Source organism: Dromiciops gliroides, chromosome 2 (genome assembly GCF_019393635.1).
Source record: "Dromiciops gliroides isolate mDroGli1 chromosome 2, mDroGli1.pri, whole genome shotgun sequence".
NCBI lineage: Eukaryota > Metazoa > Chordata > Mammalia > Microbiotheria > Microbiotheriidae > Dromiciops > Dromiciops gliroides.
The window spans coordinates 35,242,643-35,259,618 of record NC_057862.1 but is presented as its reverse complement, the minus strand read 5'-3'; the positions used below and the strand labels follow the sequence as shown (position 1 = coordinate 35,259,618).

The window sequence follows — 16,976 nt, the reverse complement described above, 5'->3', positions numbered from 1 at the left end:
CCATAATGGTTCAGATAGTCAGCCTTGATCCCCTGACCTACTTGTGGGTAGTTAAGCCTCCCTTTTAATTTTTTACAGATGTCTTAATAGCCTCTTGATAACCCAACAACTAGATGGTACAGTGGATGGAACACCAGCCCTGAAATCAGGAGGACCTGAGTTCAAAGATGACTTCAGACAATTATTAGCTGTGACTTTGGGCAAGTAACTGAACTCCTCTTGCCTCCAAAAAAAATGAATCATATAAAATCTCCACATACAATAGATCCAAAGAAATGTTCTTTTAAAAAAGTAGCAATTATCATGACATCCAAAAATAGATTCTAAAGATGACAGTAACACAAAATATACAACAACAGAGCTGAAAGGCATGAGTTAGAAGATTAAAAAAGTAAAAGTGAAGATTCTGAAAACTGGCATTCATCTGCTCTGGAATCTAAGGACCAGAGTTCAAATCCCTCCTCTGATACTTACAAACTATGTGAGGAAATGATTGGCCACTTCCAATCAGCCGCCAAATCTGGTTTTTACCTTCACAGCTCTTCTTGAATCAGTCCCTTCTCCCTATTATTTACGAAGCAGGCAAGTAACCTACCCTTGCTGCTCCTCAATTTTCTGATGTGTAAAATGTTGGGGTGGATAACCTCCGAGTTTCTTTCCAGATTTAGAAATACAATACTGTGACTTGCAGTTTAATGTAAAGTAAGTTTATTACTTTCTTGTCCTCAGTGTTAAATTAATAAGTACAAGTGTTTTTGAACACCATGCCAAATTAAACAAAGGCAGATAATTTATTTTCTTGCCAAATACAGAGCCTAAATGTTGGTTGGTTCAGCTTCATTTAAAAGGCACATTTTCAAGTGTTAAAAGTTTTCATGAGTAAAATTTTCACTGCCAAGTTATCTAAAATATCTATGAAAATTTAATTACATTTGATGAACAAACCTTTCCTTTATAGGCAACAAAGAACACATTCACACCATATATATATATATATATATATATATATATATATATATATATATATATATATGCACACAAAGTATATGTCAGTGTGGGAAGGGTCTGGCAAGGCAGGATGAGTTGAAGCTATTCAAAAGCCCAAGAGAAGTTAGTGTTTTAGTCTAGGGGCAATACTGGACCATTGGAATTAACTGAGTAGAGAAGTGACACGGCCAGACGTTGTGCAGAACAGATTCACAAGAGGAGAGAACTGAAGCAGGAAGACCAGTCAGGAGGTTCTCACAATAATAGTTGAGGTGAGAGGGGATAAGGAATTGAACTGAGGCAGCTGCTGCATAAATAAAGAGGAGAAGGGATTGCTGTAAGAAATGTTGTGAAGGTGAAAACCAGATTTGGCGGCTGATTGATTATCTGGGGTGAGGAAGAATGAGGAGTCTTGAAGTGGCCAATCCAGGAGCCTGCATGGTAGTGATTTCCTCAACAGAAACATGGGAGTTCAGAGGAGGAGGGGGCTTTGGAGAAAAGATAAAGAAATGTGCATGAAAAGGGGCAGTCCCTATGGTCAAGGAGTTTCCAGTCTTAAGGCAGAGACAACATGCAAATAACAATGGACAAATAACAGATACACAGGATAAGGAGAGAGAAGGCACCAGCATTAAGAGGGACTAGGAAAGGCTTCTTGCAGAAGGTGACACTTTAGCTGAGACCTGACCAGAGAAGTCAGAAGTGAGGGAAGAGAGAGAGTATTCCAGGCACAGGAAATGGCCAGCAAAAATGGCTGAAGTTGGGAGATGAAGTACCTCAACTAACAAACAGCAAGGAGGCTGGTATAACTGGACTGAAGAGTAACTGAGAGTGAGGAGACTGGAAGGGAAGGGAGCGGGTTTTGAAGGGCTTTGAATGCCAAACTGAACTTGGTATTATATTCTGGAGGCAAGAGGGAGCCAGCCGAGGTGACATGATCAGACCTGTGCTTTAGGAAAATCACTCTGGTGGATGAATGGAGGATGAACTGATGCAGGCAGCCTTGAGGCAGGCAAACTCACTGACAGACCATTGCAATGGTCCGGGTGATGAGGGCCTGCGCTAGAAGAGTGGCAATGCCAAAGGAGAGAAGATGACACAGGGAGAGAGATCACCAAGATAAAAGGACCCACACATACACAAATATTGATAGCAGTTCTCTTTGTGGTGGCAAAGCATTGGAAATTGAGGGGATGCCCATCAGTCGGGGAATGGCTAAACAAGTTGTGGTATGTGAATGTGATAGAATACTATTGTGCTGTAAGAAACGACGAGCAAGAGAAGTACAGAGAAACCTGGAAGGACTTCCCCCAAACCTTCCCCATTACTATGGAGGGCACCACCATCCTCCCAGGCCGACAAGCTCACAACCTGAGAGTTATCCTGGATTCCTCACTCCCTCATCTGCTCACAGTCCATCTGTCACCAAGGCCTGTACATTTCACCTTTGCAGCATTTCTCAAATATGGCCCCTGATCTCCTCTGACACTGCCACCCTCTAGTAGAGGCTGGCTTCGCCTCACACCTGGAGTATTGCTAAGCCTCCTGGTGGCTCTGCCTCAAGTCTCTCCCTACTCTAACCCATCCTCCATTGCATAATCAAAACAAGCAGCTTGACTCCAAAGAAGAGCTAGAGGACACATCCCTCCCAGTCCCTTGTAGAAGCAGATGTCCACATATGTACAACATTACAGGGGATGTCATCTTTTTCCAGTGTATTCATTGATCTTTGCTAAACTGTTGTTCTTTTTAAAATATACATGTTTATTATAATGGCTGGCTCTGGAGGGATAGAGAAGTGACATAGGGGGAAATTTAGGTGCTTTAAAAGCAAAAATGTCAATAAAATACTTTTAATTTTTTAAAAGATATGTCTTGAATCCAATCTGTAATTTGGTCCATCATTCTAAAACAAAATAGTGATCAATTAATGCTTTCAAAAGATCACTTTCTGTGGTTCTTAATGGATTTCAATAAATATTGGCATATAGACAGAGGTTATGGAAAAACATACTTAAACTAAGTATGGTCCATACTTCACACAGGGCCACTATCTGGGACCTACCTAAAATGTTTTAAAAATTAATTTTCAGTTCCAAATTCTCTCCCTCTCACACCCCGCCCCACTTCCTTGGCCATTAAGAAAACAAGAAATGCTGTCTTGGGGAGGGGGGGAGGGAGGGAAAAAAATTTGAAACTAGTAATCTCATAAAGACAAATGTTGAAAGCTATCTCTACATGTAACTGAAAATAATAAAACACTTTCATAATTAAAAAAAAAAGAAAACAAGAAAAACAAAACTAATTACTAAAATGTATAGTCAAGCAAAACAAATGCCTGAATTGCCCAGGTCCAAAAATCCCAATGTTTCTATCTCCATTGAGCCCATCCCCTCTCTCTGGAAGCAGGCAATCTGTTTCATCATGAATCCTCTGAAGCAGGTAGGTTCTTCCGTGCTGATCAGTGTTTTGACTGATAGCACGTATTTCTTACATCATAGTTATGCCAAGTATTTTGCCCTCCTAGAGAACCATCCCATATAACAAAGAGTGGTTTTGAGAGAGAAAAAATGTCAGTACCATTGACTGACCCTTTGAAAAAGTTAAAAACCCTGTGCAGGGGGCAGCCCTTGTGGGCCTCTCACCTCTATGATGGGGTGGGTTGGGGGCATCCTCTCCTATCTCTTCATTCCAGTCTTTTGTTACATTCACCTTGGATATTTTGATGCATGTGTTCCTTCTATTTACACTGTTGCAGTCGGTGTGTATTATTTCCTTAGCTCCCCTGACTTCACTCTGCACCAGTTCATGGAAATTTTCCCATGCTTCTCTGTGTCTATCACAGATCATTTTTTACACTACAATGTGTTCCATTACATTCGTGGACCTTGGTTTCTTTAGCCATTCCCCAACTGATGGGCTTCTACTTTGCTTCCATGTCTTGGCTATTACACAAAATGCTGCTATTGGTATTTTGGAGGATATGGGGACATTCTTCTTATTGGTCTCTTCCTTGGGCTACAAGTCCAGCAATGGAGCCTCTGATTCAAAGGGTATGGACAGCTTAGTCCCTTTATTTGCATAATTCCAAGGAGTTGTGCCACTACCCAGGGACCCTAATTCTGCCTCTGTTACTGCTCTTACTGTGTAAATTGTTTCCCAAGTTCTACTCACTTCACTTTGCACCAATTCATATGAAACTTTCTAAAACTATGCCCTTGATCATTTCTGATCATACAATAGGATTCCATCACATACACATGCCATCACTTGGTCACCCATTCCCCAGTTATGGGCATCCCTTCAATTTCCAATTCTTTGCCACTTTGAAAAGAGTGGCTATACTTCTGGAACAAAAACTCATTATTTGACAAAAATTGCTGGGAAAACTGGAAAACAGCATGGCAGAAACTAGGTATAGATCAACATCTCACACCGTATATTAAAATAAGGTCAAAATGGGTACATGGTTTACACATAAAGGATGATACCATAAGCAAATTAAGAGAGCATGGAAGGGGCAGCTAGGTGGGGCAGTGGATAGAGCACCGGCCCTGGAGTCAGGAGTACCTGAGTTCAAATCCGGCCTCAGACACTTAACACTCACTAGCTGTGTGACCCTGGGCAAGTCATTTAACCCCAATTGCCTCACTTAAAAAAAAAATTTAAAAAAAATAGAGCATGGAATAGTTTATCTGTCAGATTTATGGGCAGAGGAAGAATTTAGGACCAAGAAGATATAGAGAGCAAAACAAAATGAAAAATAGATCATTTTGATTATATAAAATTAAAAAGTTTTTGCACAAACAAAACTGATGTCACTAAGATTACAAGGGAAGCAGAAAACTGGGAAAGAATTTTTGAAACAAATATCTCTAATATATTTTTCAATTATATAGAGAACTAAGTTAAATTTATAAAAATACAGGTCATTCCCTAATTGATAAATGGTCAAAGGATATGAACAGGCAGTTTTCAGACAAATAAATCAGAGCTATTTATAATCATATGAAAAAGTGTTCTAGATCATTAGTGATCAGAGAAATTCAAATTAAAACAACTCTGAAGTATCACCTCATACCTATCAGAGTGGCAAATATAACAAAAAAAGAAAATATTGGATGTTGGAGGGGATATGGAAAAAGTGGGATGCTAATCCACTGCTGATGGAGTTGTGAAAAGTTTAAACCATTCTGAAGAACAATTTGGAACTATGCCCAAAGGGCTATAAAACTATGCACACCTTTGGATCCAGCAATATCACTGCTAGGTTTATATCCTAAAGACATACTAAAAAAAGAACAAAACACCTATTTGTACAAAAATATTTATAGCAGCTTGTATTCAAGTTTTCTTGTACAAAATGACTGATCTGGTAATGTTTTACATAATTGCACACATATATAACCCATATCTGATTGCTTACTGCCTCAGGGAGGGAGGAAGGGAGGGAATATAAAATTTGGAACTCAAAACTATAAATAAATGTTTATTATTTTAAAAAGAAAAAAGAAGAAAAGAGTGGCTACAACTATTTTGGGACACTTGGATCCTCTTCCTCTTTCTTTGACCTCTGAGGGCTACAGACTGAGTGATGGTCTTCCTAGGCTTCAGAGCAAGGAGTGCTGGGACTGGATCTGGACTGGGGCTCCACATGCTAAATTCATATCAACATGGGTAAGAACGTGGAGTGTAATTCCTACCCACCCGTCCAAGGAAAATGCTTCAACACCTTTTCACAGCAGCAACAGAACTGCTAGTACATCAGTGGCAGCAGGCCACCACGAGCATCACGGGGGTGTGGGGGGTGCTACCTGGCTCGTTCCCGGGCTGCATCCTCCCGGGCTTTCTCTTTCTCTTGTCTCTGCTGCTCGATGCGCGCCTCCTGCTCTCTCCTCTTCATCAGCAGCTCTTCCACCCGTGCCTGCCGCTCGGCTTCCAGCGCTCGTTTGCGTTCCTAATGTCAGAATCATCATTTCCAAAGATATTGGTTTTCAACTGAGAAATAATGAAAGTCATTCCACTCTTTTCATAGACCAAGAGATTAGTCAGATACAGGGGTAGATTTCTGCCTAAGCCACAGGTAACACATTCCTAGCAGTGGCAAACTGAACCCAAAGGCCAAACTACATCAGTCTTAAACTAACTTATTCTTCCCATATGATTTGCTGCAACAAAATGATTTAATCACAAGGTTATTGATTTAATAACACAACATGATAAATAATTAATACAAAACTACAAAATGGAATTTTATCTGCTCTGCGTGTGGGTCCCCCATGGTGCTTTTGAAGCAAGCAGGGACACACACACTGGACTGTGTGTATGCGCTTGCACACAGGGCCACGGCATCAATGCTGGCCTGTTTGCTGACTCTTAGTGACATTCCACATCTCGGACCTTTCTGAGAACAGGCTGTCTGAGCGCGGCTGAGCGTGTACTGCTCCTGAGACAGGCACTGGAAGGAAGCTGGGCTCCCAGGCCAAAGCACCAGCACAGACCGTCCTGTGGATCTCTACAAACTGCTGCTGCTTCTTTCTGAGGCTCAGATTCTGTCTACAAAGTGAAGCTCACTGGACAAATGAAATGCCCCCAAGTTGACTTTCTTCATTGTTAAAAAGCAGTAAGAGGAGCAGAGAGCTGGCCAGGGATTTGGGAAGCCCTGGGTTCAAGTCCTGCCCCGACACATCCTAGTCTCTAAGCCTCTGAATGCTTCCAGGCAACTCCCTCTTAGGGAGAGATGAGTTGCAATCTGCATTAATGAAGTCAGTGTACACACAAGAAATCCTGGTTCTGGACCCCATTCTCTCTCAACACCATTACAAGGGCTTCATCAGAGGAGGACACATGAACTGTGTACAGCATCTGACAGGAGAGGCCTGTAGTGGCACAGTTGAGAGACTGCTGGGCCTAGAGTCAGAAAATCTGAGTTCAAATCGTTTCAGAAACTATCTGTGGGCAAGTCATTTAAACTCATCCACCTCAGTTTCCTCATTTGTAAAATGGGAAAATAACAGCATCTCCCTCAGGGTTGTTGTGGGGTTGAAATGAAGTAATGTTTGTAAAGGGCTCTGCTCTATAAATGCTATTATTCTAGCATGATTTAATATGGTTTGACCCTACCCTCCCTTTAACATTCTCCACATCTTTTATGTCTTTGGTGACAAGTCTCTCCCAAGTGTTCTCCTACCTCTCTGACCACTCCTTAATCTCCATCACTGGTTCACAGAGTTCCTCCTACCCCTCTGCAAGAGTGTCCCCAGGGATCTGACCCTGACTTCTTCTGTCCCTATGCCAAAGGTGGCATATATTCTGGTCCTAAAAAGCTGTTTCAAAGAGAACCACCTCCCAGGGACTATTGTGAGGACCAAATGAGATAATATCCATAGAGCAACTGGCACACAGTCAGTGCTTAATCAATGCTTACCTTTCCTACTTTACCTGCCTAGAAAGATTTGTACAGTGATAGAGAGTGAAATGAGCAGTGAGATGATAACATCAATAACATTTTAAAAATGAACAATTCTGAAAGCATTAAGAACCGATCAACAAAATGATCAGCTGTAGATCAAGAGAACTGGTAAGAAGAAAGAGAGAAAGAAAGAAAGAAAGAAAGGAAGGAAGGAAGGAAGGAAGGAAGGAAGGAAGGAAGGAAGGAAGGAAGGAAGGAAGGAAGGAAGGAAGGAAGGAAGGAAGGAAGGAAGGAAGGAAGGAAGGAAGGAAGGAAGGATGGAAGGAAGGAAGGAAGGAAGGAAGGAAGGAAGAAAGAAAGAAAGAAAGAAAGAAAGAAAGAAAAAAAAGAAAGAAAGAAAGAAAGAAAGAAAGAAAGAAAGAAAGAAAGAAAGAAAGAAAGAAAGAAAGAAAGAAAGAAAGAAAGAAAGAAAGAAAAGAAAAGAAAGAATTCCTTTCCATTCAGTGGCCAAAGTGACAGTCCTGAAGTGAAGGGCTGACCATGTCCCAGCACTCCCATACCCTCACCCCTCAACAGACTCCAGGTTTTCCCTATTAGCTCCAGCATCAGATAGAGAGTCCTTGTTCTCTCATCTGAAGCCCTTTCCCACCTTTACAATCTTCCTTGCCTAAGTTCTGTGACCAGTTATATTGGTTCTTCCTCCATCCCCAGACTCCATCCCTTCACATTGGCTGTTGTCCTCCACAGTGACTAGAATGGCCTCCAACCTCAGCCGTGCCTTGTGGCTTTCCTGGTTTTCTTCTGCAGGAGGCCCTCCCCCACTGCTAGCACCTCCACTCTGGGATGACCTCCCCCTACCTTGTGGTCATAGGTATTTGCATGTTGTCTCCCCCATTACAACCTGGGCAAGGGCCACGTTCTTCTCTTGGTTTGTATTCCCAAGGCTTAGCCTAGTGCCATGGACATGATTCATACCTAATAAATGCCTATTAACTGACCGACCCTTTGTTTTCCCCCTTGGTGCCAAGCACAATTCAATTCAATTCCACAAACATTAATTGAGCACCTACTAGGTACTAGGCACAGAGGACAAAAATAAACCATTTTTGCTTTCATGGAGTTAATATTATACATGGGAGAATAAACCATATGTACCAATAATACATACCAAAGAATTTTACAAAGAAGTGCACTAATAATTAAGAGATCAGAAGAAGCTTCCTGTCATATCTAAGGTGTACTTGGAAGGAAGACAGGGAGACTAAAAGGCTAATACTGCTCTGCACACAGCAGGTATTTAATAAAGGATTGTTAAAATGAAGTCACTTTGTATTTTTTTTTTTTGGTGGGGCAATGGGGGTTAAGTGACTTGCCCAGGGTCACACAGCTAGTAAGTGTCAAGTGTCTGAGGCTGCATTTGAACTCAGGTACTCCTGAATCCAAGGCCGGTGCTTTATCCACTGCACCACCTAGCTGCCCCCAAGTCACTTTGTATTTATTTTCTATCTCTTTTGTACAGATTTCTGTGCATGTATTTCTTATCCCTGTTAAAATATAAGCTCTTTAAGAGTTATATTCTGGGGAAGCTAGATGGCGCAGTGGATAGAGCACCGGCCCTGGATTCAGGAGTACCTGAGTTCAAATCCGACCTCAGACACTTAACACTTGCTAGCTGTGTGACCCTGGGCAAGTCACCTTAGCCCCAATTGCCTCACTAAAAAAAAAAAAAGAGTTATATTCATGGGGCAGCAAGGTGGCACAGTGGATAAAGCACTGGCCCTGGATTCAGGAGTACCTGGGTTCAAATCCGGCCTCGGACACTTGATACTTACTAGCTGTGTGACCCTGGGCAAGTCACTTAACCCTTATTTCCCCGCAAAAAAAAAAAAAAAGGTAATGACTCGGGGGCAGCTAGGTGGCACAGTGGATAAAGCTCTAGCCCTGGATTCAGGAGGACCTGAGTTCAAATCTAGCCTCAGATATTGGACGCCTACTAGCTGTATGACCCTGGGCTTAAACCCTATTACCCTGCCAAAAAAAAAAAAGGCAATGACTCTAAGTAATTACTATTTCAGAGCTCTCAAAGCTAAATTTTACCTGCACAGCTTCATCCCGGGCTTGCTTTTCCTCCTGTCTGCGCTGACGTTCTTCCTGTAATTCATTTAGCCGCTGTTCGTATTCTTTCAGCTTAGAAAGCACATCATGACGTTTATTCTGGGCTTCCAAGGTATTTATAAATGCAATTTCATTTACCTGTTAATAAAAGAAATGGATGACTCAATAATTTTCAAACTGAATACGGCCCATTTCAGAATATAAGTTAAGGCTAAGAATTGGAAATCAAAGGAACACCCATCAATTGGGGAATGGCTGAACAAGATGTGGTATATGATGGTGATGGAATATTATTGTGCTATAAGAAATGACAAGCAGGATGATTTCAGAAAAGCCTGGAAAGACTTGTATGAACTGACGTATAGTGAAGTGAGCATAACCAAGAGAACATCATGCACAGAGACAGCAATATTGTTTGATGAGGAACTGTGAATGACAACTATTCTCAACAATACAATGTTCCAAGACAGTCCTAAAGGACTAATGATGAAACAAACTATGCACCTCCAAAGAAAGAACTGCTATTGATGGAACACAGACTGAAGCAGGCTGTTCTTCACTTTCTTTCATTTTTTTCTTTTATTCAAGTTTTCTTGTACAAAATGACTAATATCGTAATGTTTTACATAATCGTACATGTCTGATTGCTTACCACTTCAGGGAGGGGCAGGAGGTAAGGGGTGGGGGGAGGGAGAGGAGGAATAAAAACTGGAACTCAAAACTATAAATAAAAAATGTTTATTACTTAAAAAAAAAAAGAATCTAAGTTAATAGTAATTTAATCAGGAGTGGATACTTTCTCCAAGGATGCAGATCACCTCACTTTGTGTATACCTTAGTAAAAATCCTTCATGAATTTTGGGGGAAATTATGATCTTGTAACTAACTTCTGATAATAAGCCTCTCAAAGCTCAGGCTGCTCTTTGTTCAAAAGGTCACTTGTTCCCCATCAGAAGTCTTTCCAGTTTGATAAGTCCTTCATTAGCATAGCCTTCCAATATGAAACCACATTAGGGGAGAAATATGTAACTTCTCTACCGAAAGAAAAGGCCAAATAGTCTTAAGTATGATCATGAGCAATCTGGAGTAGATCTCCAAATAGCAGGGAGAGACCTACATGATCTTTTCTTTTTTCTTTTTTTCCCCCCTCGGGGCAATGAGGGTTAAGTGACTTGCCCAGGGTCACACAGCTAGTGTCAAGTGTCTGAGCCTCAGACATTTGACGCTTACTAGCTGTTGTGACCCTGGGCAAGTCACTTAACCCTCACTGCCCTGAAAAAAACAAACAAACCAAAAATCCAAACAAACCAAAAATATACTATAAGGTTGGAAATGACCAACAATGTACTTCAAGGACTCATGTGTGAAGAGTAAACTATGAAGATTTTTTTAAAATTATGAGTACAAAATACCAATTTAATGAACATATCTGGCCATGCCCAAGGGGAAAAAAAAAGGCCAAGTTTGATATCTGGGTAGCAATATTCGGAAAAAGGAAAACCAAATGCATTATGCTATTTAGTAAGGAATCTTCTAACCGATTAAAAAGTAATACAAATAAATTAATTGTCTCATAAGGCTTAGGAGGCAAGTGGGAAATAGAACCTTTTCAGAAATATGAAACATTATTCTAAAATAGTTTTAATAATTTTTAAGCAAGAAGAAAATACTCAATACAAACTAAGACAGTTTAATAGCAAGAAGAGCCACATTCTTTCACTAGCTAAAAGGTTAGGCAATACTGAATGAGAAAGTGATACCATTTTACACAAGCTGGTTACAATAGATGTGTCATTCTATTAGAAAGAACTCAGTCATAAATCTGTGGAACTAATGAAAGAGGAGGGAAAATGGTGGATTTTTTTGCGTATGTGTAGTTTATAGGCAGAAACACATTTAGAGAATGGATTTCAGAGATGAGTGAATAACCAACAACTGAAAGTTACAGAATCAACTAGGCAATAATTGTCTACAGGTCTCCTGACTACATCTTCCAGCAGTAAGTACTTTATTAATGTGTCCTGGGCTCCATTAAATTGGATTTTCAAGGATAAAGGAGCCAAAAAGATCAGCCAATCTCACTCATGTAAGCTATGTCAATTTAGTTCAGGAGTTTGAACATGTGTCTGGGTAGGAATTATGTAAACCATGATTTCCTTAATAAGATTACAGAAGCCACATCAGCATAAAAAATAATAATGAAGGTAGATGTGTTAGAAACTAAAACAGGCTGGAATCCATTTAAACCAAGTGAAAAATATTCATTAAGTGAAATAGAATACCAATATTCACATATTTCTGCCATTCAACAAATTGACAAGACAGTTCCAGTTTTCCCTGTACTATTTGGGCAAGAGGAAAGAGAGAGAGGAAAACAGAAAAAAAAAAAAAAAATCAAGCTTCCACTAAAGTGCTTTTCTGACTCTTTAGAGCAGCACAGACGTGACCCTAGAACTCCAAAGGCCCAGTAAAGATGAAGTTCTGGCAGGCCCAGGGTAGGGGCTGCGTGTTTGTGAGGTGAAGGTCAGACTAGCTCAAGACAGAGATTCCTGACCAAAGGGTTGGCCACAGTGACTCACCAAAATGGGAGCCATTTGAGGTGTCACCATAGGAGTACTCACAGTGCCTCTGACACCCTGAGACAATGAACAGGATGACTTTAAAAGAATACAAATCTGCAAAACCGTACATACATTTGGAGGACGACAGTCCTATTTATGACCTTTTGAAAATGACCAAGTTCACTGCCCTGAAGGGTACCTTGGCTTCTTCCTCTTGTGCCTTTTTCACGATGGCTTGTAACTGCACTTCCCGTTTAAATTCAGCATGAAGTAACTTCTCCTCCATCATTCTCCGTCGCTGGTCCAGTAACTCTTCCTTCCATTTTCGGACATCTTTCTCCTGTGCACAAAGGGTTGATGTTATTCATTTGAACATGGCCCTCAGCCTTCCTTACTTCACACAAGTGACCAAGAAAATGGTATTTCACTTAAACATGGAGAGCTTTGGCATCTTCCTTCTATTGATTCCTGTTCCATAGTGAAGGAAAGAAACAGCACTCACTGAAGAGTATGTATGGTCCAATACCCTTCTCTTCTCACCCCTCCCAAAGCTACCACACATCGCCACCACCCTCACCTCACGTTTCCCAAACAAAAACTTCATCACTCTGATGTCTTGAAAATGATGGAATTTCTGGACGTGACATTGTAGAGACAATGATTTAAGACACGGGGGTATTTCAATTAGCTAAGAGAGGACTGCAGGAAGACACCTTTGTATGTTTAAAGGGGTATGTTATTGGAGGAGGAACACGTGCTCTGCATATCAGTGACTAGGAATCACAAACATAGAAAAGTGACAAGAAGATCAATATGGCCCTGTAGCGCACTACAGTGAGTTTAATCTCCTCAATTTACAGACGAGGAACGTGAAGCCCAGAGAGGCACAGTAATTTGCTCAGTACTACCCAGTTTTTAAGAATCTACATTTGAACCTGGGTCTTTTGACTTAAGTCACTATATCTGTAGACTTACCACTACAACTAGCCTCTGCCTGTCAGGTATCTCTCTGTAAGAGATGCGGGAACAGGGCGGAACAGAAACAGTGCAGAATGTAAAGTCAGAAGACAATTCATAGTCTGAAGAATACTCCTATTCTGAAGAAGGCCCCTGTTCTGAAGAAGACTCCTATTCTGAAGAAGACTCCTGTTCTGAAGACTTGTATTCTGACTCTTCATTTTATCCTCTTTCTGTCCCACCTTGCTTCCAGCTTGAGCAGTTAAAGCCGCAGAACCTTTACTTCTCTGAATCTCCATTTTCTTAACTTTAAAACAGGAATAATACCTGTCTCCTTAACTCATGAGGAATACAACACATGTAAAAACACTCCATGCCAATATAAAATGGTGGCATTAGGGGAAAATGCAGGGCACAAGGGCTTGAGTCACAGATCTCCTAACACTCCTTCTCTCTCCATTACTCTACAGTTCCATGGCTTGGTTTGCAATGACATGCTGAAACAGGATGAAAAATCATGAACAATTTCTAAACAAGCAAGAAGAAAAGAAATGCCAACATCAACATGGCACATAGCCAAAAATAGGTGAAAATAATCATTTGAGCTTCATCTCTTGATGATAATTTTTTTTTTAAGTGAGGCAATTGGGGTTAAGTGACTTGTTCAGGGTCACACAGCTAGTAAGTGTTAAGTGTCTGAGGCCGGATTTGAACTCAGGTCCTCCTGACTTCAAGGCCGGTGCTCTATCCACTGCACCACCTAGCTGCCCCTTGATGATAAATTATTAAAACAAAAAATAATGCTAAAGGCTATGAACTACCAATAATCAAAGGTCTTCCAAATGTTTTCCTTTTTGTATTTAGAATATTGTGCTTTGAAGCCAGTTTCATACACTAGCACTTCACTAGGCCCAGCTCCATATTACAGTCTGACATAGCATGGATCAAATTATTTTTCGTAAGGCATAAGAAGAATAAGAGAAAGGACAACTTTAAAATATAATAACAGATTAAATACTAATTATAGGTAAATTAATGTCATATTATATATAAGTGTGTTGTATACAATATAATATATAAATTAATGTCTATTAAATACATATCATAAAATATAAAAATAATCCAAGAGTATCAGTGATCTGGCACTCTCACTCGATCTTTCTCTCTCCCTCTCTCTCCCTCTCTCTTCCTCTCCCTTCCCTCCCTCTCTCTCCTTCTCTCTCTTCTCCTATCTGTAGAGATTTCATCTGTAATACATAGAATACATAAAAATATACTAAATGTGAGGACATAATCCACACAGGATTATCTGTAATAATATGTAGCATATTTAAATATATGGAAAATATGCCTTTTACTAATACAAAAAGGTTAAAGAGTGAATTTCTAAGGAAAAGCAGCCTCACATAGTAGACACTGGACTATAAATCAGTTGGGGATGTGGCTATCATTCTTATAAATCTGAATCACTTCCCTATATGTACATCAGAAATAAAAATGGCAGAAAAAGTTTCTGCAAAGTGTTTTGTTTCCCCTTTGTCTGCTTCTCTATTTTAGTGGCACTGATTTTGTTTCTGCAAAAACTTTTAAGTCATATGTAATGAACATTATTCATTTTATCTTCTGTAATCTCCTTTTTTGATCATAAATTATTGCAGTATTCATAAACCTGATGGTTAATTTCTTCCTTGCTCATTTAATTCATTTACAAAGTCATTCTTTGTAATTAAAGAATGTACCCATTTGGAGTTCATATTGGTAGACAGTTAAGGATGTTGAGCTAACTTCATTTCTGCCAGACTCCTTTAAAGCTTCCCAATAGTTAGTGTCAAATAGTGAGTTTTTGCTCCAATAGGTGGTTTTCCTAATAGTGGACCACCCTTGTATTCCTGCTATAAATTCAACCCGGTAACAGTGCATATTACTGAGGTCTCCTTGCTTATGTAAATTTTTGCATAAATATTTATTATAGAAGTTGGTCTATAATTTTTTTCTGTTTTGATTCTCCCTAACTTAGTTATTAAGACCATATGTGAATCACAGAAGAAATCTGATAGATTTCTTTTCCTTTTTTTTTTTTGAAACTGTCTATGTAGTTTGGAATTAATTTTCCTTTAAACGTCTTATAAAATTCACAAGCAAATCCATTTGGTCCTTTTGTTTGTTTGTTTTTTGGTATAGCGAATACAACTGTGGTTTGTTTAATTTCTTTTTTTTTAAGACTAGGTTAAGTTCTTGCTTTCTTGTTCCATTAATCTGGGCATTTTATATTTTGGAAATATTTATCACGATTTCAGAAAGGACTGGAAAGACTTGTATGAACTGATCTATAGTGAAGAGAGTGGAACCAAGAGAACATTGTGCATAGAGGCAACAATACTGTTTGATGAAGAACTGTGAAAGACTTAACTATTCAAAACAATACAATGATCCAAGACAATCCTGAAGGACTACTGATGAAACATACTATCCACCTCCAAAGAAAGAACTGATATTAATGGAACACAGACTGAAGCATGCCATTTTCCACTTTCTTTCATTTTTTCTTTTATTCCAGTTTTCATATACAAAATAACTAATATGGTAATGTTTTACATAATCGACATGTTTAACCTATATCTAATTGCTTACCACCTCAGGGAGAGGTCAGGGGATAGAAGGAAAGAGGGATAAAAATTGGAACCCAAAACTATAAATAAAAATGTTGATTACTTTAAAAAGAAAGTACTGATCCTTTTCTTTTAGATGATCAGTTTTGGTTTTGTTTTTTTTAGTGAGGCAATTGGGGTTAAGTGACTTGCCCAGGGTCACACAGCTAGTAAGTGTTAAGTGTCTGAGGCCGGATTTGAACTCAGGTACTCCTGACTCCAGGGCCGGTGCTCTATCCACTGCGCCACCTAGCTGCCCCTTGATCAGTTTTGCTGAAATAAAACTGGACAAAATCATTCCTATTAATTTCTTTATTGTACCTTCAAGGTTTGTAAATTCATTCCTTTCATTTTTGATATTGGTCATTTAGTTTTTTTCTTTGCTTTTATAAATCCACTTAAACTGTTTATCTTGGGGAGGGGAGCAAATCTCCTAGTTTTATTAATTCTTTTTTTTGTTGTTTTCAATTTTTTATTTTTAATATTTCTTTGAATTTCAAGATTTCTGTTTGGAAAGAAATTTCTGCTTTGGCTACACAACTAAAATCTTCATGTGTTGTCTCACTGTGGTCATTCTCTTTAATGAAGTTATTGATTATTTCTATGATTTGTTCTTGGACCCACCCATTCTTTTTTTTTAATTATAAAAGGATTTAATTATTTTCCAGTTACATGTAGAGATAGTTTTCAATATTTGTTTTTATAAGATTTCTAGTTTCAAAATTTTTTCCCTCCTTCCCCCCGTCCCCAAGACAGCAAGTAATCTGATATACGTTATATATGTACAATAACATTAAACATATTTCTGCATTAGTCATAAGAGAAGAATCAGAGCAAAAAGGAAAAACCTCAAAAAAGAAAAACAACAGCACCAAAAACAAAAGAAATAGTATGGTTCAATCTGCATCCATATTCCACAGTTCTTTTTTTTTCTGGATTTGGAGAGCCTTTTCCATTATGAGTCCTTTGGAAATATCTTATACCGTTGTATTGCTGAGAAGAATCAAGTCTATCACAGTTGATCAACACATAATGTTGATGATACTGTGTACAGTGTTCTCCTGGTTCTGCTCATCTCACTCACCATCAGTTCATGCAAGTCCTCCCAGGTTTCTCTGAAATCTGCCTGTTTATCATTTCTTATAGCACAGTAGAATTCTATTACATTCATATACCACAACTTGTTCAGCCATTCCCCAATTGATGGGCATCCCCTCAATTTCCAATTCCTTGCCACCACAAAAAGGGCAGCTATAAATATTTTTGTACATGTGGGTCCTTTTCCCTTTTTTATAA

The 16,976-nt window shown here is 39.3% G+C and overlaps 1 protein-coding gene across 1 annotated transcript in view; it reads right to left on the bottom strand.

Moving 5' to 3' along the window:
- SCAPER (S-phase cyclin A associated protein in the ER) overlaps positions 1–16,976 on the bottom strand; it is a 379,320-nt gene that overhangs the window by 261,201 nt on the left and 101,143 nt on the right. Inside the window, 3 exon segments of the mRNA XM_043987611.1 lie at positions 5,802–5,944; positions 9,497–9,652; positions 12,275–12,415. Of these exon segments, the coding sequence (XP_043843546.1) occupies positions 5,802–5,944; positions 9,497–9,652; positions 12,275–12,415 (440 nt within the window).